We start from the raw sequence: 19,891 nt of genomic DNA on the forward strand, positions 1-19,891 counted from the left end.
AGTCATCAAACATTTCAAGAAAAGTGTAACATGTTTACATTTTACTCTTTTGCCCTTACCTTCAGTAAATAATACCCCGGGGGATATGGGTACGGCAGTCCAGCTTCTTCATCGTAATTTCCCTCTCTCCTCCTCTCTATCTCCTCCCTCATCCTCTCCCATTCCTCCCTCTGCCGCTCCAGTTCTCTTTCGCTTTCCATTTTTTCCCTCTCCTGCTCGGCCTCCCTCTCTTTCTCCAGTTCCTGTCTTTCTCTCTCCATCTCCAGCCTATCCCTCTCTCTCTCCATCTCCAAGTCCTCCTTCTCTTCTTCCTTCTCTTGATCTACACCTTCCTCTGTCTCCCAGTCATTGTCTCCACTTCTCTCCTCCTCCTCATAGACTGGATCAGGGACTGGTTTTAAATCAGGCATTAACTCTTTCTCTTTTTCCATTCCCCAATCTTCCACTTCCGCTTTTGTCTCTTCCTCTCCTCCACCTATTGTTTCTGTGGGAACCTCTGTCTCTGTATCGATGTATCTCCATCTCTCTCGTGCTTCTTGTCTCTCACTCCGGCTGTGTGTCTGAAGGCCTGGATTTTCTTTTTCATCCTTCTAAAAACACAAATCAGCGTATTTGTAAGTCATCTATCCATCTGGATTTGGATAAACACTTGACCTCTACTGTTGAAAACAGACTTACGCTCCAGATTTTGTAACCCTGAGCTCCAGAGGAGATGTGCTGTAATTTAAATGAGTACAAAGCAACACTTTTTTTAGATGCAAATTGATTTAAATTTTTTAAAACATGGAACTATCAGATGAAAATTAGTACTTGCTGTGCCTTCTTAAACCGATTTCGTCCTCCTGGGGCACCTGGCATGAACGCCTGAAACATACAGATTTTACTTCATGATTTAAAAAAAAAAAAAAAATCATTCATTAGTCTTCTACAAAAACAGGTGATGCCTACCATGGAGTCAGGCCAAAATGTTCCTCTTTTCACCCTGATTTCAGGTTGAGGCACTTCCATCTCCCACAGAGCCTTCATAAGCAAATTTAGCAAATCATTTATGATGATTGATGTTTATATACTTTGTAAGTGCTGAGCCACCTCTAATTTCTTTATATTGTTTGAGGAAAATGGGAAACAAACATGTGCAGGCATACACAAAAACACAGCATCTGACATTGTGTTTTCAGTTTGTACAATTCTTAAAAGGGTGAAAGTCCATTTGCTATTATCATCTTTATTTTTTAACACAGCCAGAAATTGTCCAGGCTTCTGGAAGAGCATTCAAAGCTCTTCTTTGAATATTTACTGTCTTCAACAGGTCTGGGCTCTGGGAAGGACAATCATGACTGTTTGCCAATCAGAAACTTTCCTTCTGATGTTATTGCATAGTGGATCAAAATCGGACAAGGTCACCAGTGGCTGAAATGCAACCCTAAACCATGACAGAGCCTCCACCATGTTTTACAGATGGCTGTAGATATTCACTGTTGTACTGCTTTCCTGACCTCCTCCACAGATAATGATGATTACTTACCAAAAATTCTAAAGTTTGTTTCATCTCTTAATCAGACCTGTTGTCACTGGTTTTCAGTCCAGTTCTTTGCCATCCTCCCTTAAGAATGGCTTCTTTCTGATGAGGCTTCAGGTATCGGTGGGGGTATAGCTCAGTGGTAGAGCATTTGACTGCAGATCAAGAGGTCCCCAGTTCAAATCTGGGTGCCCCCTTCAGATATACTCACTGCTTTCTTTGTTATTCTGAACTACTTATTTACTTCCACGGAACCAATTCTTTAATCATACTAGCATTCTGTTGCTGCTTTTCTGTATTTATTATGTTAATGTGTCTTTTTTTCCCCTTGTGCAATATTTTGGCAGATCTGCAATTTCCATAGCCCTTCCACCCTTACTTATTATTTATTGCACTCTAGTGTACATAGTAGGGCAGCACAGTGGTTAGCACCGTGGCCTCACAGCAAGAAGGTCCTGAATTCAATTTCTCCATCAGTCTGCAGTCTTTCTGTGTAGAGTTTGCAAGTTCTCCCCCGATCCTCTGGCTTCCTCCCACAGTCCAAAGACGTGGGATTAGGTTAATTGAAAACTCTAAATTCCCATTGGTGTGAATGTGAGGGCAAATGGTTGTCTGTTTCTATACGTTAGCTCTGTGACAGTGTGGCGACCTGTCCAGGGTGCCCTAAGACAGCTGGGATAGGCTCCCGTGACCCTGAAAAAAGGATAAGCAGATGGATGGATAGTGTTCCTGTAGTTTGTCTTATATATCTGCATATTGTCTTTTACTTTGACACCTTGTGGTCTTGTTACATAATTTCATTGTGCAAGCAACTGTACAATGACAATAAAAAGTTCTAAGTTCAACAGATGGATCAACTGAACGACCAGGTGTCTTTACTGGATTTTTCCTGATTCTTAAGGACACGACTTTCAGATACAGACATCTACTGCATAGTTTGTGTGTGTGTGTGTGTGTGTGTGTGTGTGTGTGTGTGTGTGCGTGTGTGTGTGTGTTTCTTGTCTGGTTTCTCAGATTCTTTCAGAACACCCTGCACTGCAAAGATATGCAGGTTTTTAACTAAAACATCTTCGGGAATTATCATTTTATGTATATTCAAATTTTGTCAAATTCAAGATACAACGCTGGCTCACCTCTTGAGTTCGGTGCTATTTTATGCTTGGATAATTAACAGTTCAGCGTGAAGTAGCTTAACAAACAAAAATGCATATTAAGGTACAAGACTACACTAAAAATGAGTGAAAAAGCAGTCAATGTCCAAAGAAAACCTTCACAAGAAACTTCAGAAAGCCATGAGAACTATTGCTCAAGAGGACTTTTAAATATGAGAAGAAAGTCTGGCTCCTTGGAAGCAAAATATAAAGAAATCAGGGGTGGCTCAAGACTTTTGTGGAGTACTGTACGATGAGAAAAAAGGAGGAAGACACAGAGTTGTTTAGAAAGTCACTTTTACTTAAGCACACATGCACAGAGAGGTTAAACACAGACAATATAATTATAAAGATAAATTTCACCAGCGTAACAAGTGTTTGATCTGGCTACATATGTGTTTATAGTAAAACTAGATTCTAAATATTATCTATGGTATTCACAGGGTATGGTAAAGTAAGAAACCCTTAGTATTTCCATGTTTTAATAAATAAAATGTCTGTATTTCCTGAAGTATGTATGCAAATTGTTGTCATGTTGAAGAAAGCTTACTTCTATTTTATTTACTGAAAAATACTTGTCATAAATAAATTAGGAGTTTCTGGCAGGTAAGTAAAGCTACACTGGTTTTTACACTGACCAAGCTTAAAAAAACACAACCTACATACGAGGACAGTTTTCAGGTGCCTAATTTTCTATGAGCCACAACAAGAGAAAAACACTCTGGTAATGTATACGGTATTTTTTGGTGAGTGACATTGTCTCTGTGCGGAAAGAAGTCCCCCCTCATGAAACGACGTTGTTCAGGGTTCATCACCAGAGAAAACGGTTCACAGTTTATTCGCACTCTCCGTGTAGTGCTTTCTTATGAATGATTAAGACTCTATAGTCTCAGTCTCTCGGGAATTAAGAGATTTCCTGTTTAAAAAAACGAGAGAGAGAAAGTATTAAAAGTAACTCTCTGGATTTCTTTTCTCAGTAAATCATTCATGAACAGCTGGACTATATTTTCTTCTCATTTGCATTCAGACAAGCTTTAGAGAAATCATGCTAAAAGTATGCCGCTCATGCTTTGGTCATGTTTGGTCATGTATTCACATCAGCCTTAAACAAACACTTGCATTATTTTGCACTGGTGAAATTTTCATCAAAAGCAGAAGAAAGAAAGGGGTCTTGAAAATGATGAAAGTGCTGCTTATGGTTTATTTATTGACAACTGCAGTTAAGCCCATTCGCTGTTTTATTCAAGCACTTGCAGATCAATTTCAGGACCCTTGTGCATAAGTGCAAATAAAGTTTTTCAGTCCAAGGCATGCAAAGATCTTTAAGACGGAAGCCTGTAGAACTTAAAATGAAAACTCCACCTGATCTGGTTCTTCTGTTGCCGAAGGAGGTGTAGACTGAAAAGACACATCAGAATTTTAAAGTTAAAATGTCACTTGGAAAGTCAAGCAAAATACAAAGAAAGAAAAAGTAAACAATGCCCTATATTTCTCATGAGAACCGAGCTGCCCAGGAATACCTTCTCTATATCATCAGAGGGTCGAGAGGGTGACTCTGTGGTTGGCAAGATAACCTAGGAGGGGACAAATAAGTACACAAGTCTGAATGCAAACCCCCCAGCATATTGGTAAATTTTACAACGTTTTTTAAAAAAGTGAGTTTTTTTGTCATTACTCTGAAAGTTTGCACTTATCTGCCATTAAAATATGAAGCTAGCAGGTTTCAATGTTTTGTTTTATTATAAGTAAAAGTATTGAAAGTTGCTCTGTGATGTCAGTTTCTGTTTATTGAAAGAAGATTGGATAGCTACTGTTAAACTTAATGCTAAAAATTGGGACTTTTTTCACACTATCACACATCCAGAGTACACTCAGAATATAACAACACTTTAATATGCAAACTGCAGAGGAGCTGAACACAAACCCTTTTACCAGAAGAGCCTCAGTCATCCCTAAAATGTCCATGCAACATGCGGCTCAGGCTCTTTTGCCTATACTGACTGAACTACCTGGGTTTATTGTTTGTCCAGGGCATTCTTATGTCATGTGAGCACCAGTTATCTGGACTTTAGGCTTTTTTCATTATCATACGACATATGTGGATAATGACAGTGTGGTGGGAGGGTTTGGTATGTTGGATCAGTTGTAGGAGGGAGAGGTGGGGCAGGATGGTTGAGGGTAGCGACACCAACTAGGTGGAGAAAAACACCTAGTCTGCTGATCCTTCTTTCTCCGATATAGTAGGTGCAAAGCTGGAGAAATGGTGAAGAATGTGCAAGGTGAAGCACAGCAGGTAGCTGTGCACTGACTTTATGTTGGCACTCAGTGGGTGATTTCTTCTCTTTCTGCTTTATAATAAAGAACTGCGTGTCCATACAATTAAAACACTTCCCTCTGTAATTTCACTCTTAGTGGAACCTGGCAGAGGTCCCTGACTTGTTTTGTGCTTGAATGAATAAAAATGATCAAAAGATAAATACCAAAGATAGCACAACATTTGTTTCACCTGTGCATCCGTTTCTCTGTCTGAGAAGACTGTTATAGGTTGACTTAAGGTCTCGACCTGGGCAGGACTGGGTGTGGGCAATTGTTCCTTACAAATCAAAAGCAACACAAATGTATTATTGTTCAGGTAAAACAGAAATGTTTATTACTTTTAGTTAGCTATTGGGCTACAAATGATCACCTTATCATCCACTGGATGGGGAAATTCATCTGTTTGGACTTCAAGCTGCGCATGTTAAAGAAATTGAACACATGTCACATTAAAAATGAATCATAACATTTGTACCCAGTCCAGCTGAAACAGATGAGAGAATATTTACCTGTCTGTTTTCCCCGAAGTCCCGAGGGATTAAGGGGTCAATTGTGGTGAGTTCTTCCTATTTTGAAAAAATAAAATAAAAAATCTCGTCATAACTTTTAAACACTCAAGCCCACGGTAGATGATGTGGAGAGCGGATGAAGTGGGCTGTAATGACAAACTAATTTATTCGTAATAATTAAGATTAGGTAGTGGGTGTGTCATTAATCAGATCTCTGCAGCATTTGTGTGGGCGCAGATATAATTCAGTCTCCAGAGATACTGCTACGAAGAAAAAAAGAAAAAACAAAAAAAAAAATGCAGGTGACTGGATGATGAGTTTGGCAGGGCTGTTAACAAGAAGGCGCTCACAATTCTCTAAATGAGGAACAACCCCACATCATCAGCATCACATTAAAATTAAGCTTCCAACGGTGCATCAATTACTGATTTATTATTGCAGCTGCCTACCTCGTATTCATAACTGTAATCCTCGCCGTTATAAAACTCGTCTTCTTCGTCTTGCCTGGCCTCTTCACTTGTCTTAGGATAAAAAGGAAATAGCAATTATAACAGGAAGGAATTGTGGCACAGCATTATTTATCACGTGTGAATAACTGGAATAACTGGAACACATCAACGAGCAAGCAAATGTAATCTGTTAATATTACAGTGAGAAGCAGATGGACATCAGGATCAATGCATGCTTTTAGTTAAATGAGGCATATTGTGGGTGCAAAACGTGGTTCATTCAGTGTGTTTATATTCACAATCTTTTAATTTAGGATTATGTTTCATTAAATCTTTTTTTTATAAAGTTATGTTTGTATTTTGCAAGGTTAGACATTTTAATTTAGTTGGGGCTGAAGTGAAGTAACGTTTCTGGGTTTATTCTGATCTGTTGTTCAAGGACATTTACCAAGCGTTGTCTCTGCCTCCTATGTCGTCCTTTATTTCCTTTGCCCTGGTTGAGAAGTTCACAATCAGAGAGAGAAAAGATGAAGGTTTCCCATATTTCAGAAGTTGTTGATGATCAAGTTCTAAACTGCAGCTGATAAGTTTAGGGAAATGAGTAATTAATGTTTATCAAAAATGAATAAAAATCCCGTTAAATTAGGATGATTAAAAAACATGAAATCTAGTTTTACCAAACAGTTTAGAGCTGTTTATGGTATTTATAGGACCATACCTGATGTTTTATATTTCAGCCCATCCGATTTATGTGTATATCCCTTTAAAGACTGAACCATGAGATAATTACTAGAAAACTCAAAATTTGTGTTTTTTTTAACCTTGTGACAATTTTTATAAAATTTAATGAAATAGTAATTTGCAAATATGAGTTTTAATTTGAATCATATTTGCTAGATCTGGCATTTTAAAATATGATACACTACGCATGTGATTTAAATATATATAGACACATATACACTGCATCCCCCGCAAAACATGGATTAAACTAAGGCTCATATGATGAATGGCAAGAGTTTATTTAACCCTAACTGATGCAGTGAGTAGCTTGTCAAAGCAGAAGACGTGATGATTTCCCACAGTCGGGGAAAAGACCTGCGTCGAGAAAGAAAACAACTAAGGAGACAGGTGAAACTTTTAAAAATAACTTAACTAACACATTATTAAAAGGATAGTGGTGTGCCATCATCTTCGAGGACGTAATGCGATCAGTGAGAGAATTGGAGATCGATTGGTGAAATCAAATCATAGTCAAAGTAAGAACATTTCCTTTTGACCTTGGGTTGCTTCACTTGGTCAGATCATGGTTGACCACCATTATGTGCCGAAAGAATGAACTTATCCCAGGGATATTCCAAAACTGAGGTCCAGATCACCAGGCCGAGGACTATTTTGCACTGGGCTCCAAAGAAAGAATAAATTTGTTCTCTCCAGTACTCTGGCTTCCTCCCCCCCTTCGTGACCCTGAAAGTTATAAGCGGCAGAGAATGAATGGATGGATGGATGGATGGATGGATAGATAGAGTTTCGGGTATTTTATTTTTCCAAAAAATGACACTTTCACCCAAACCTTACTCTTGCACTTAAATCTTTTTCCATGCATCACAAAGTATGAAAACCCAGTGACCCAAAAACAAATGTCACTGGAGAACTTCTTTGAACAGGAAGAAAGAGCCAAAGATGAGTCACCAGAGGGATCTCAGAATGCCAAACAAAAGAAAGAAAGAGATTAAGAATCATACTTAAATTAAGAGGTTCATCGCGAGATTCACACCCTCCACATTCGCTTGGTATAATATACAGTGACTGAAAAATTGTCCAGTGTTAAACTGGTCGATGGTACAAAAACGATTGGGAACCGCTGCTCTAAGATATCAGTGTCAGGAATCATCGGGCTCAGATTGTTAAAGAGCGGCTCAGGGCACATGAGACATTATTTTACACATGAACTGACCACCACAGAGTCAAGAACTTAACCCCACTGAGAATTTCTGGGATGTGCTGGGGAAGACTGAATCCAAGATCTTAGAGAAAAATTAATGCAACGCTGAACGACAACACATAACGCTGCATAAGCTTATCGAAACAATATCTTGGCAATGCTGTCATCAAAGATAAACGTGGATCCAACAAAATATTAGACTTTGCAACTTTATTTTGGCTGGGCAGTGTATACTAACCACTAGTGACAAATATATTTTAAGGGATTCTTCAAACTATAATCAATGCATATTTAAAGAACACATTATCAGTTGATAACAGAGACACAAATATCAGCTTTCAGGTATTTTTGTGGCACCCTAGACGTGACTCATATTAACTTCTTTCATGCCTTTCATGAATAAAACTCACATCATTCTCAATAAAATGTAAACGTTAAAGAATTTTCCATATTTAGATTTCCTGTTTCACTGGTGCTACAAGTGCACTTTCCCAAATCTACATTACTGTGCAGTAATATCACAACTGAGAGTCCAAATCACTTAAAATTAGCATAAACATCAAAACAGAAGCATCCATTTAGTAAAAGCTGATGTGTATGCTAAGTAGAAGAGATAAGCTAAAACATCAAACACCTGTATGGTCCTTTGGTAATATGCATTCATTGTAAACTGATGGAGAAGTATCCCATTTTCCATCCTCTATCTAAAACCCAACCCTCAATAAGACAGTTATGGTAGCTTTACTTTCCCACGTTCCCTGTTCTTCTTCTTTTGTCCTGAATTCTTCTTCAGTGAGTCCTCCTGAGTGAGGAGAACAGTCTCCATTACAGATTGAGGTAACCCTGAAAACATCTTACAGACAAATTTTAACTTTAAATGCAATCCGAATATAAATAACACCAATATTTTGTAATGTAGGATTGTTTAGATTTTTAAAGTATGACATGTACATCATTAGAGTTTACAAAGCATTTTATGAAATATTATGTGAATGTTAGATATATATTAATTACTTTTATGACTTTTTTAGGAATTATTATGAAGTTTATTTGCATTTTATTTCTTTAAATAAAGGGAATAATAGAAAATATAAAAAAGAAAAATGGCACTGAAAGTTTACACTCTGTCTTTCTTCCATCTAAAAGTGCCTAAATATGAAATGTGACAGCCTTACCTCATTGGTCATTGTATAATTGGAAGTAGAATTGACTACAGTCAGATTAACTTTAAAGGAAGTTCCAGTACTGTCTACTGTCTCCTTTAAATTGGTCTCAATCGTGTCATGCTCCAGTTCTCCATTCAGCGTGTTGACGGTCCATAAAGTTGGATCCTCTGCAGTTTCATTTAAAGGGTCCTTCAGTGAGAGAAGTAAAAAAAAAATACATATTAGTGACAACTGGTGATAAACTATATCAAACACAGTTTCATTTCTCCAGGATCATGGTGAAAACATTTAAAGCCACACAAGCTCAAATAAAATGCACAAAGGTATGAGATGGCTGAAAAACTCAAGATTACACAGAACCTTAAACAATAAATATCAAGGACTGTTAGTAGAACAATAAATATTCAGAACATGAGCTGTACATTGTTCGATGAAGCATGGACTCGCCAAGCTGCTGCAAACAGTTCTCAGAGATTTTGGACCACACTGACATGATAACAACACATAATTACTGCAAATTTGTAGGCTACAGTGAGATGATTTGAGCTTTGTTGCATGATGTGTTATCTTTCTTGAATCAGCCATCAGAAGATGGGTACATTATGGTCATAAAGGGTCAGCAGCAATGTTGAGTTGGGCTGTGCATTTAAACAATGCTAAGTTGGTACTAAGGGCCTTAAAGTGTGCCTACAAGATATTCCCCACACCATTACAGGATTACAGGATGGATCCATGCTTTTACGCAGTTTACATCAAATTTTGACCCTATCATCCGAATGTCAAAGTAGAAACATCACAGGAAAGACTCAGGCAGTGTTTTTCAAACCTCCACTTCTCCAATTGTGGTGAGTCCATGAGAATTGTAGCCTACAGTTTCCTATACTTAGCTGACAGGAGTGGTACCTGTTTCGATGTGCATTCAGAGATGCTAGTCTGCATACTTTGGTTGAAACAAGTGGTTATTTGGGTTACTGTTGCCTTCCTATCAACTCAAAACGTGACCATTCTCCTTGGATCTCTGGCATCGACAAGCCATTTTTCATTCACAGAAGTGCTGCTCGCTAGATATTTTCCCTTTTTTTTTACCCTTCTCTGTAAGTCGATGGTTGTGTAGGAAATTCCCAGCAGATTATCAGTTTCTGAAATACTCAGACCAGCCCGTCTGGCATCAACAGCCATAACACATTCAAAATCAAGCTCATGTTGAATTCAGTAGATCATCTTGAACATGCAGTGTTTCGTTGCCATATGATTGGCTGATTAGATATTTGCGTTAATGAGAAGTCGAACAGGTGTACCCACTAAAATATGTGGTAGGTTAATAGATTCATTATTGTTCCCAAGCATTCTCTTTAGATTAGGCTGAGGTTACGTACAACAAAGAAAGATTCAGGAGGCTGGCCGTCTACATCAGTGTCCTCAAAAGTGTCCGCTTTTGACAAAGGTCTGCTGGTGATGTCAAATTTCTCCGAACTCTATCGAGAAAATATAAAATGAATAGCAGTAGTAGTCGTTTTGAAAAGTTTGAGGTATTGGAAACAAGAAATGTAAACATACAGTATACAGTCTAAAAATAGTCTACGTACTTTGTAGTCAGTGATGACGTTGGAGTTGTGCCTTTCTGTGTTTTCTTTTGTTTTCTTGGAGTTGCTGAGCACATGAAGCAGCTCCTCTATGCCATCCTGCAGCAACCTGTCAATCAAAGCCTTCAGCAAAGGAAGCTGAAAAAAGCTTTTATTTAGACAGCTGAACTCTACTTTTATTACACTATTGCATATTTATACAATGTGGTGCAAAGAGCTCACCTTTATACCGTAGGCTTCAAACATTGTCTCAATGTCCTAAAGTCGAGTGAAAATACGTTGTTCAGATACTTAATAATGTAAAATGAGAACATGTATGCCACAGAAGAAATTATTATATCCTTTATTCAACCTTCATCTCAAGAGATTTTCCTGGAGCTCCAGCGTCACCCTGCAGAAACATGAAAATAAATGCAGTCAGCATAATGTAATTTCCATTCCCATGTTTCTGATGTATAAGTCAAATGAGCATTACCTTTTCTCCTTTCAGGCCTTTTTCTCCTTTATCACCCTGCAAAACAAGACAAATCAGCAACCAAGGCTATATTTCAGGGTTTTTTTAAGAACTCAGCCTCAATATAAGCACCATTACCACCTTACCTTCAATCCTGGAGAACCCTAAACACACAGAAACAGAGGAGCAGGACATTTGAACATGCATCTACAATGCATGACATCAAGCTCACCATATCTGTTCTCATTGTAGCCCACAATAAAAATAAGCACTGTAGTCATCACTGCATGATGACTTAGATTTCATGCAGGCGACAAGTGAATTATGCCATGCAACAGCAGAGATGATGTGCCATTTTTTAAGAAAGCTATACATATGCAGAAACATGTGCACAAGCATCAAACTCACAGTAGGTCCTGGAGGACCCATTGGCATTGGGAATGCTTGTCGGATTTCATCAATGGTAGCACCCTGAGAAGGGATAAATGGATATTAAGTCAAACTGTGTGATGTTTTTCTGAATCAACACCCAGCATAAATGAGGAATTAGTCAAACCAATGGTGATTACAGGTGTAGTCATAAACAAGTCACCAAAAATGAAGTCATTTTGCATCATGTTTACCTCAGGAGTGACAAGCACCTGCCTCCCAGGCAAACCTGGAAGCCCTGGTTCACCCTTACTACCATCTTTACCCTGCAGGAAACAAACAGCATCATCCAGTTACAGCCTCAACTTCATCACTAAGTTGTGTTTTCCTTCATAAATGTGAATATACTTACATCAGCACCCGCATCTCCCTTGTCCCCCTGAAATGAAGAGTGAAGTTAACACAAGTAAATGGAGAATAAAAGCTTCATAAATGTTTTGATTGCTGCAGCAAATCTAAGAACCTTCTTGCCGTCATCTCCTTTGAGTCCTCTTTCTCCCTGTGAAAAAAAAGTAATTTCATCTAAAAAGAGCTAGAAAACGGCAAACAAATGTGCAAATTGGATAAAACAGTAATCCAGGTGATATCTAATAGCAAAGTGGTATAACTGTCAAATGTTTCTCACATCTTTTCCTGGCAGGCCCCTCTTCCCATCAATGCCAGGTCTCCCCTGTAGAGAAGAGGAAATGAAAAAGGAGATTGATCATTATCGTGGATAAACATGTGGCTCCCGCTAATTACACACCTGACGCAAGAATATATTTTGTTATATTGCCTTGAATGACTATAGACTGTCACCATTAAAAGTGTATAAAAAATGGATGATAATGGTTTTGCCGGAGTGAAACTCACAGGAGTCCCCGGTAAGCCAGGCATCCCAGCAATCCCAACCCGGCCTTGATCTCCTTTTTCTCCTTTCTGTTTACAAGCATAGAAAAAAAGTCTCCTTTTGCAAATATCAGCAAATTAAAATGACAAATGTTATTACAAACTGGACAAATTATCACTGAGGCAGTAAAACACTCCACAGCAATGCAAAATAGCTGCTGACATGCTAAAAGCTTAGGTGTCTATAAGCACACATAAAGTTGATATACGGAACATAAAGACTGAAAATCATGACTGCATCTTAGCTTTTCTTTTCATTATTCTTTTTTGTTAAGTGAGATAATACACTGTAACTCAGTGATAACTTGTTTTATGCTAATATTAATAGGGCAGTAAACCATATACGGTAATGACAAGAATTTAAGTTCCATAAAAATTCATCCACTCACCAGACCAGGCTCTCCTTTCTGTCCCTGGTCACCCTACGGTTACCATAAGACACCTTGTGAGCAAACTCTTACATGCATACCCTATATGTACAAATATACTGGGCCACTTACACATTACACCTAGCCATGGAAACTCATGCCATGAAGCTCCTGGCGCGCAGTTTTTATTAAGTATTGGTGACCTTTAGGCACTATGCGCCTTGGCACTCCATGACCCCTGCTCTGTAACTTTACATGGTCTATGTGATGTTTGCAATGATACTATTTAAAGAAATTTCCAAAACTGCCCTGCAGCAATAATGAGACCCTGCTACAGGAAAACACCGAGTTTTGTAAAGGCATATGGCATGGCTTGGTGGCAGTGGGAATGAAAAGATCTCATTTCAGAGATGAAGATCTGTGGCCTAATACTTTTTGTCAATATAGTGCACGCGATGCCATTTACATGGAAATTTTCAAAATATTTGAATGTGCAATTTCAATAAAACATTTTTATAACCTTCATTCCTGGTTTTCCTGGTAAGCCATCTAATCCATCTCTTCCAGAATCACCCTGCAAGGCAAACAGTTACATTAAACACACCTTTGTAATTAAACAAAAAGAAACAGAACCACAGTAAGTGCAATTTAGAATTATGCACATGCATACCAGAGACTGTCCTGGTAATCCAGGTTTCCCCTCTGGACCCTGGACAGACACATTACGATGTTTCAAGACATTCAAGAAAAATATATTACTTTTGATTTTAAAAAAAAGAAATAGATAAGAATAGCGTAAATGAATTTAGGATCACTTCCTATGTGGATGCCCCTTTAAACAGATTAACCAAGTTAGATTAATGATCAGTTTTGTGTCCTGAAAGGTAAAAGTTAATGGACTTAATTTTTGGCTGTCCATAAATTAATGGCTGCTTAGTACTTCTAAAAAATAATAATAAGTACAAAAGAACCAGAATTAACGGTCATTAGCATGAATGATATAGTGCTGTATACTGCCCTCTTCCTGGTTTCTTCTTTTTTGCATATCTGCCACACTTTCATGTTTCAGATCATCAAACAAATGTTAATATTAGACAAAAATAACCTGAGTAAATACATAATGCAGTTATTAAACGATGATTAAAAACAGATCCAAAAAGTTATCCAAACTAACCTGGCCCCTTGTCAAAAAGTTGTTTCCTCTAAAACCAATGAAGAAATGTTGGTTATGCCAACATTAGAAGCAAGAACTGTGATCAAGAGTTTGACGTAACTGGCAATGAGTGTTTCACATCGCTGTGAAGGAAAGTTTGGTCCACTCTTCTTTTCACAGTTGTTTTAATTCAGTTAGATTTTAGGATTTTCAAGCAGGAAAGGCACAATGCATTTCAAGGATAATGCCAAAATGTTCTGATTATTCCCAGATTTTGACTTGGCCACTGCAAAACCTCGTGTTTGAGCTTCAGGGTGTGAACTGATGGTTGGACATTCTCCTTTAGGGTTTTCTGGTCTCAGAATTCACGGCTCCATCAGTTACAGCAAGGCGTCCAGGTCCTTAAGTAGCAAAACATCTGTTAACCATCACTACCACCATCATTTTTGTTGTTGGTGTGTTTGTCGGTTGGTTGTTTTTAATGAACGGCTGTGTTGCTTTAATGTGAGATTTTACAACAGATGTAAAAGTACTCAAACCTTCCAAAAGGTTCTGCTTTAGTCTCATCGGGTAATATTTACATTTATATTTACATTTTACAAAAATGTAATATCTCACATTTTTGGCAAATGTGAGACGAGACTTTGTCCTCTTTTTGGCACTGAATCGTGAACTTTAACTGAGAAAAGCAAAGGCTGCAGCTCTTTAGATGTTGTTCTGAGTTCAGTTGTGATCTCCTGGATGAGTTGTTGATGGGCTCTTCGCTTCATTTTGAGTTTCCAGCCTCTCATGTGAAGGTTCACCACTGTTACAAGTTTTCTCCATTTGTGGATAATGGTTCTCGTCGTGGTTCACTTGAGTACCAAACACTTAGAAATGGCTTTCCCGACCGATAGATATCAGATATCCTGTTTCTCTTCGTTTGTTGTCATGGCGTGATTTTTGAGCTCCTGGGTGTGGCTAGTGAAACTGAACTCAATGTTCAAAAAATGTGGGGGCAGTTAACTTTTTCATATATGTTCGGATAGCTTTTTTTCCCCTTGATAAAAAAAAAATCGTCTTTTAAAAACAGACTTGTTTTTACTCAGGTCATCTTATATTAAAATTGGTTTGATGATTTGTAACATGTTAATGTGACAAATATGCAAACATTAAGAAAACAGGAAGTCGAAAAGACTTTCTCACTGCACTGCGTATCACATCCTGTTGGTTACTTCATATGGTGAAAATACTCACTTGTGGCCCAGGCGGGCCCATTTCTCCTCGCAAACCTGGCTGACCTGGCTCTCCAGGATCGCCCTGATAAGAAGGAAAGGGCAAAAACCTTTAATTCTTCCTTAACTGAATGAATTTAAAGTTGTAATGTGCTATTCTTCAAATTACCTTAATTACTCTGGTCAGTATGTTGTCTGAACCAGTCTGATTGAATAAAATGACAGTTAAATTGTTAACAAACACAGTTTCAGTTGATTGGAAACAGACATAAGGTCTCATGGAGGAATGAGGCTTTTTACAAGCTGTGCTTTAACAAGCGCCTCTGTCAAACATGGTTGAACTGATCAAGTAATTATAGAGATTTGTTTACTTGTGTTCCCGGAGGTCCAGGCTTTCCCTTTATGACGATGACAGCACAATGAAAAGAAGACAGACAAAACACAGTTAAAATCTACAACGTCATAGTTCTAAACAAATCCAATATTTGCAAGACAAAGGAAAAATAGTTTGGTGCAATGAAGGATGGTAAACACACAAAAAACAAAGTTAATTACTTAACTTATCAAAAGGGAATGACACAGGAGGATAGCAGATTGAGAAGATATGAAACAGTGACTGACACAGAAGAATAATCAGAAGGCAGGCAGCCAGGAGAAAAAAACCAAACATGTTCACTGATGAGAGAGAGGGAGGGAGAGATGGTGGATACAAACTTACCGCCTCTCCTTTGTCACCTTTTCTGCCATCGGCACCCTTCAAAACAGAAAAGAAATCTCAGGTAATGTTAAAGTTTTGCAATTTCAGTTGAATTATTACAGTTAGTTATAGTACAGTATAAAGCTACTGATCTGTACACACATACTAAGCAGAAAGATGAGGATCCTATAAGTGGATCTTCTTAAAAGTGTACATTTAATAAAGCATAGCATTAACTCAGGAAGGCCACAAAGTCAAGCCCAGATCAGCTGGTTCAGTTCGCCACCTTCTACACAGTGAAGTGTTTCAGCTGCTTCAGCAGGGGCACAGCTGCTGCATACCCCCAAGCCCCTTTGCAACCCATCTTTACCGCAGCTCTTCCTTTTAATGCTGTTTCTCACTTAATGAGTAATGTAAGACAGCTTCAAACAACAATCTTCTTTTGACCACAGTTGTGCTGACTGAAGTTTAATTATCATGGCAAAGAACTTACAGGTGGGCCAGGCTTGCCAGGGTCACCTTTTTCTCCAGTGTCACCTGGTTTTCCTGGTAATCCCAATGGACCCTGATCAACAAGTAGAAAGAAATGGAAGAATTTAGCCCTTGACTCATGTTTCACAAATAAAAGTGTCAGATTTAAAGCCTGGCCAGCATTGTAACTACACATTCGGTATACTACATACTGGTTTGTCGCATTTTCAGATTTTGTCAAAATACATTTTGAAGTTACTTTCTAAATTTTGTGGGAAGTATTGTTTTTCCTTTTTTCTTATTTGAACTTTACAACTGTTGAACAAATACCCTGATTCCTCTTTCACCAGGCTCTCCAGCTGGTCCTTGTTCACCCTGCGAAAACAAATTAAATGACTCCGTGGAGGTAATATGTGACGCTGGGGATGATTATAGGGATGTTAAATCATTTTAAAAATAACAATCTTCAAAAGCAACATGTTTAAAAGTCCAAGCGCTGGTCAACAAAACAGTCACGTAACAAACAAATAGACTTTACCTTCATTCCCGGTTCTACTATAGCTCCAGGTGCACCCTACACACAAATTAAACAATAAATCTAAGCAGTAGGAAATATTTAGCCAAATGTGCTAACATTCACAATATACGTGTGAACAAAAGGGAAGAGATAAAATAATTACATTTTTTCTGGTCCATTAGTTAAATTTTTCACACTGTTAGCATTTTTCTGACACCATTGTTTCTGAATAGACCTGTTTATCAAACTAAATCTGAACTCCACTGTACCTACCATACAAACAAAACTCATAGTTGCTGTAACGGCCACTCAGGATTTACTTACATCTTTACCTCTTAATCCCGGTTCTCCAGGATTGCCAGGTAATCCAATGCTCCCTTTTTCACCTTTAGAGCCATCTTTCCCCTGAGCAAAGACATGACCTCTGATTTACAATGTCAGCAAAAAAAATGTATGCTTTAAAAATAAATAATTGGGGTTTTTAATTGTTTAATACAAATCTGTTGTAGAATTGTACAACATATTAACGGCCAGCTCAATTTGGGTTTTGATGTAAAAAAAACAAACAAAAAACGGTATTGTCTGTATTTACAAAGAGTGCAGTGGCAAGATTGCATCTAAGAGGTGGGCTGACTTTCGGAAGTGATCCTGCTCCATTTCTGGGACTTCCTTTCTCAAGTCGTAAATTATAAGTAGAAGCATATTTAAATCAGTACACAAATTGATTTGCAACACACAATTTGCTGAGAATTGCACCGATATTGAGACTATATTTAGCCCATTTTTTGTACTTGATAATGAAATTAACTGACTATGTTTAGAAAAGGAGCACAATGTTTGTAAATCACCTGTAAAGTCACCCTATGAGTACTATTTGGGGATTGTGCTCACACGCTGTTTTGCCCTGTTTAGTAATATGGCGTAATTCAAACGTTATTCAAGTGGTTCAATTAAGTGTTTTAAACTTTAACTGAAATTAACATTTAGTAAACTTCTAAAACCAAAAAGAATTTTTGGCCATAAAAAAATATTTTTAACATGTCTATGCCTTGTCTATGTTTATGTCTACCCTTAGCTCCTATGAAGTTTTGCCTAGGCATGGATTTATCTGGCAAGATTTGCCAAACACTTGTGTGGAAAAGCCAGGTGTTGCGAAGTGCTCACAAAAAAAAGATCGTGGACAAACGCAACAAATCATACATAATTTCAGGTAGACCCCTACATGACACTGAATAGCCCACCAACAAAACCTCTGTTTTCACTTGTAGCAACGTACTGTGCAAATTTCCCAAATGCAGCAGACTGCATAGAATGATTGTGTGGATTTTTTTTTTCACATCTGCCTCCTATTACTGGAAATTAGTGAAAAAGTATAGAAGAAAAACTAAAATTAAGCAAAGGTGTCAATCCAAAAATACAAAATTAATGTATGTGTTTATAGTCTATGTGTTCTTGAATACTACTGCTTGTTTTCACCTTGCATGTAGTGTTTTGACCCATTGTTTACAGAAAAAATAATTCATGAGAAGAACTTAATGTAACCAGTGATGACTCACCTTTTGTCCTGGTTTTCCTGATAAACCAACATTTCCCTGTAAACAATGAAACTAATAAAACATCTAACAACAACAACACACAGCAATTTCCTGCTTTATGATTCCAGGATGGCAACAGCGTTAAAGAATCAAATGACTCACCCTTTCTCCATTTTCTCCCTTTTGCCCCTGCTGTCCTGGAATCCCAAAACCAGGACTACCCTGCACATATCAAAACAAACCATAACCGTACCATAAAATGATATTCAGTTATTCTATTTGCTCTAATCCTGCAATAATAAAATTGAAATGACCATGATGGACAATATCTCTCCATAACAACCTTTTCTCCCTTGTCTCCTTGTTCTCCCTTTATTCCCTGAGGGCCTGTAGAACCAACTGGACCGATGTCCCCCTGAGAGAACACATACATGAGCACATGTACATCAATTGATAAGAGAAGGCTAAACCTCTCTCCACTCTAAATGGACCCTGTGGACTGTCATTAATTATGTGCCATCCAACAGAGCATTCAGTCTCCCTGAAAAAGCTAATGAGAGAAAATTTTTAATTGTGTTCGATAAGCGGGTCCATGAGATTGAGTCTGCAAAAATACACCAATTAATTAACAATGTTTTCAATTACTCACCTCTGGCTGATTTATTTTAACTCACTTAAGATAAATACGTGCACACAGCTTAGTCTGGGTGAGAAGAAATTAAAAAAGGTGTTACAGCACCCATAGTTTCAGTAGTTTAAATCCTTTTACTCAATGATAAAACCTTTACCTGGAACTAATAGTAATTTCCTTATTTTAATCTTAAATGCCTTAACTGCAGACGAGCAGCTCGTACCAACAGAAAAAGTTGTTATAATTGCACTTTACACAGAGTTTGCAACGTCTCTTTGTACGCAGCTGAAAAAGAACAAAATTAAATCATCCAGGTTTCACAGCTGACTGCAACTACCACAGCATGACTTCTATATTAGGTTCTTATCTGTTATTATCTCACAGGTTTGAAACACGTGGTTAGCAACTATGATTACTTCATTGTTTCCCATAAAAGAAAAGCAACCCTGGAATAGATGATGGGTACATCAAAAACCACAACCATTAGTAACTAGTAAGCATAGATCTAATTAAAAGAAAGCTAATCTATATCACAGCCTCCCTATTGCTGATCTGTATCTGTTAAACTGACAGAGGGACAAATGAAAGTTTATAGAGGTTAGGCTTACAAAAAGGGATCCTGTACCACTGTCCAGAATTTATTAGCTCAAACTCAGAATTCTAAATCTATAAAGGATTGTTAAAATCCTGCTAGCCAGCTAACCCCTGGACTGTCCAAAAATGTCTCAGGAAGGAAGGAGTATTTCAAATCAAACAGACAAAAACTGTCTGATTTTACTAAAAGTAAGATGCTGAGTGTAGGTAATGAATGAACCCCCAAAATGTTGGCGTCTGCTCCTTGATGACTGCAGTTCCACCAACATGTAACTTTTTCTTTAAGTGCAATGAGACACAGGGTT

The 19,891-nt window shown here is 37.9% G+C and overlaps 1 protein-coding gene and 1 non-coding gene across 8 annotated transcripts in view; one reads left to right on the top strand and one right to left on the bottom strand.

The window, feature by feature from the left end:
* Positions 1 to 19,891, bottom strand: part of col7a1l (collagen type VII alpha 1-like) — a 78,201-nt gene that overhangs the window by 26,323 nt on the left and 31,987 nt on the right. For 3 of the 7 annotated variants that reach the window (XM_080291226.1, XM_026146767.2, XM_080291224.1), the window contains 39 exons: positions 18,705 to 18,776; positions 18,524 to 18,583; positions 18,383 to 18,418; positions 17,151 to 17,231; positions 16,848 to 16,883; positions 16,640 to 16,684; positions 16,332 to 16,403; positions 15,860 to 15,895; positions 15,513 to 15,539; positions 15,311 to 15,346; positions 15,164 to 15,226; positions 13,445 to 13,483; positions 13,295 to 13,348; positions 12,796 to 12,828; positions 12,371 to 12,436; positions 12,144 to 12,188; positions 11,982 to 12,017; positions 11,871 to 11,897; positions 11,713 to 11,784; positions 11,498 to 11,560; positions 11,236 to 11,253; positions 11,111 to 11,146; positions 10,988 to 11,026; positions 10,858 to 10,893; positions 10,639 to 10,773; positions 10,429 to 10,527; positions 9,062 to 9,241; positions 8,632 to 8,739; positions 6,393 to 6,437; positions 5,945 to 6,016; positions 5,496 to 5,552; positions 5,357 to 5,401; positions 5,177 to 5,263; positions 4,191 to 4,244; positions 4,033 to 4,068; positions 949 to 1,020; positions 811 to 864; positions 679 to 717; positions 60 to 590 (listed from right to left, as the gene is read on the bottom strand). In XM_080291226.1, coding sequence (XP_080147352.1) covers positions 60 to 590; positions 679 to 717; positions 811 to 864; positions 949 to 1,020; positions 4,033 to 4,068; positions 4,191 to 4,244; positions 5,177 to 5,263; positions 5,357 to 5,401; positions 5,496 to 5,552; positions 5,945 to 6,016; positions 6,393 to 6,437; positions 8,632 to 8,739; positions 9,062 to 9,241; positions 10,429 to 10,527; positions 10,639 to 10,773; positions 10,858 to 10,893; positions 10,988 to 11,026; positions 11,111 to 11,146; positions 11,236 to 11,253; positions 11,498 to 11,560; positions 11,713 to 11,784; positions 11,871 to 11,897; positions 11,982 to 12,017; positions 12,144 to 12,188; positions 12,371 to 12,436; positions 12,796 to 12,828; positions 13,295 to 13,348; positions 13,445 to 13,483; positions 15,164 to 15,226; positions 15,311 to 15,346; positions 15,513 to 15,539; positions 15,860 to 15,895; positions 16,332 to 16,403; positions 16,640 to 16,684; positions 16,848 to 16,883; positions 17,151 to 17,231; positions 18,383 to 18,418; positions 18,524 to 18,583; positions 18,705 to 18,776 — 2,742 coding nt within the window. The remainder of the gene's footprint in view (positions 1 to 59; positions 591 to 678; positions 718 to 810; positions 865 to 948; positions 1,021 to 4,032; positions 4,069 to 4,190; positions 4,245 to 5,176; positions 5,264 to 5,356; positions 5,402 to 5,495; positions 5,553 to 5,944; positions 6,017 to 6,392; positions 6,438 to 8,631; positions 8,740 to 9,061; positions 9,242 to 10,428; positions 10,528 to 10,638; positions 10,774 to 10,857; positions 10,894 to 10,987; positions 11,027 to 11,110; positions 11,147 to 11,235; positions 11,254 to 11,497; positions 11,561 to 11,712; positions 11,785 to 11,870; positions 11,898 to 11,981; positions 12,018 to 12,143; positions 12,189 to 12,370; positions 12,437 to 12,795; positions 12,829 to 13,294; positions 13,349 to 13,444; positions 13,484 to 15,163; positions 15,227 to 15,310; positions 15,347 to 15,512; positions 15,540 to 15,859; positions 15,896 to 16,331; positions 16,404 to 16,639; positions 16,685 to 16,847; positions 16,884 to 17,150; positions 17,232 to 18,382; positions 18,419 to 18,523; positions 18,584 to 18,704; positions 18,777 to 19,891) is intronic. The other 4 variants (XM_080291227.1, XM_080291229.1, XM_080291225.1 and 1 more) reach the window with 4 other exon arrangements.
* On the top strand, positions 1,645 to 1,716 carry trnac-gca (transfer RNA cysteine (anticodon GCA)). Its single transcript has one exon. It is a non-coding gene; the product is annotated as a tRNA-Cys (tRNA).

Source organism: Astatotilapia calliptera, chromosome 17, assembly GCF_964374335.1.
Source record: "Astatotilapia calliptera chromosome 17, fAstCal68.1, whole genome shotgun sequence".
Lineage (NCBI taxonomy): Eukaryota > Metazoa > Chordata > Actinopteri > Cichliformes > Cichlidae > Astatotilapia > Astatotilapia calliptera.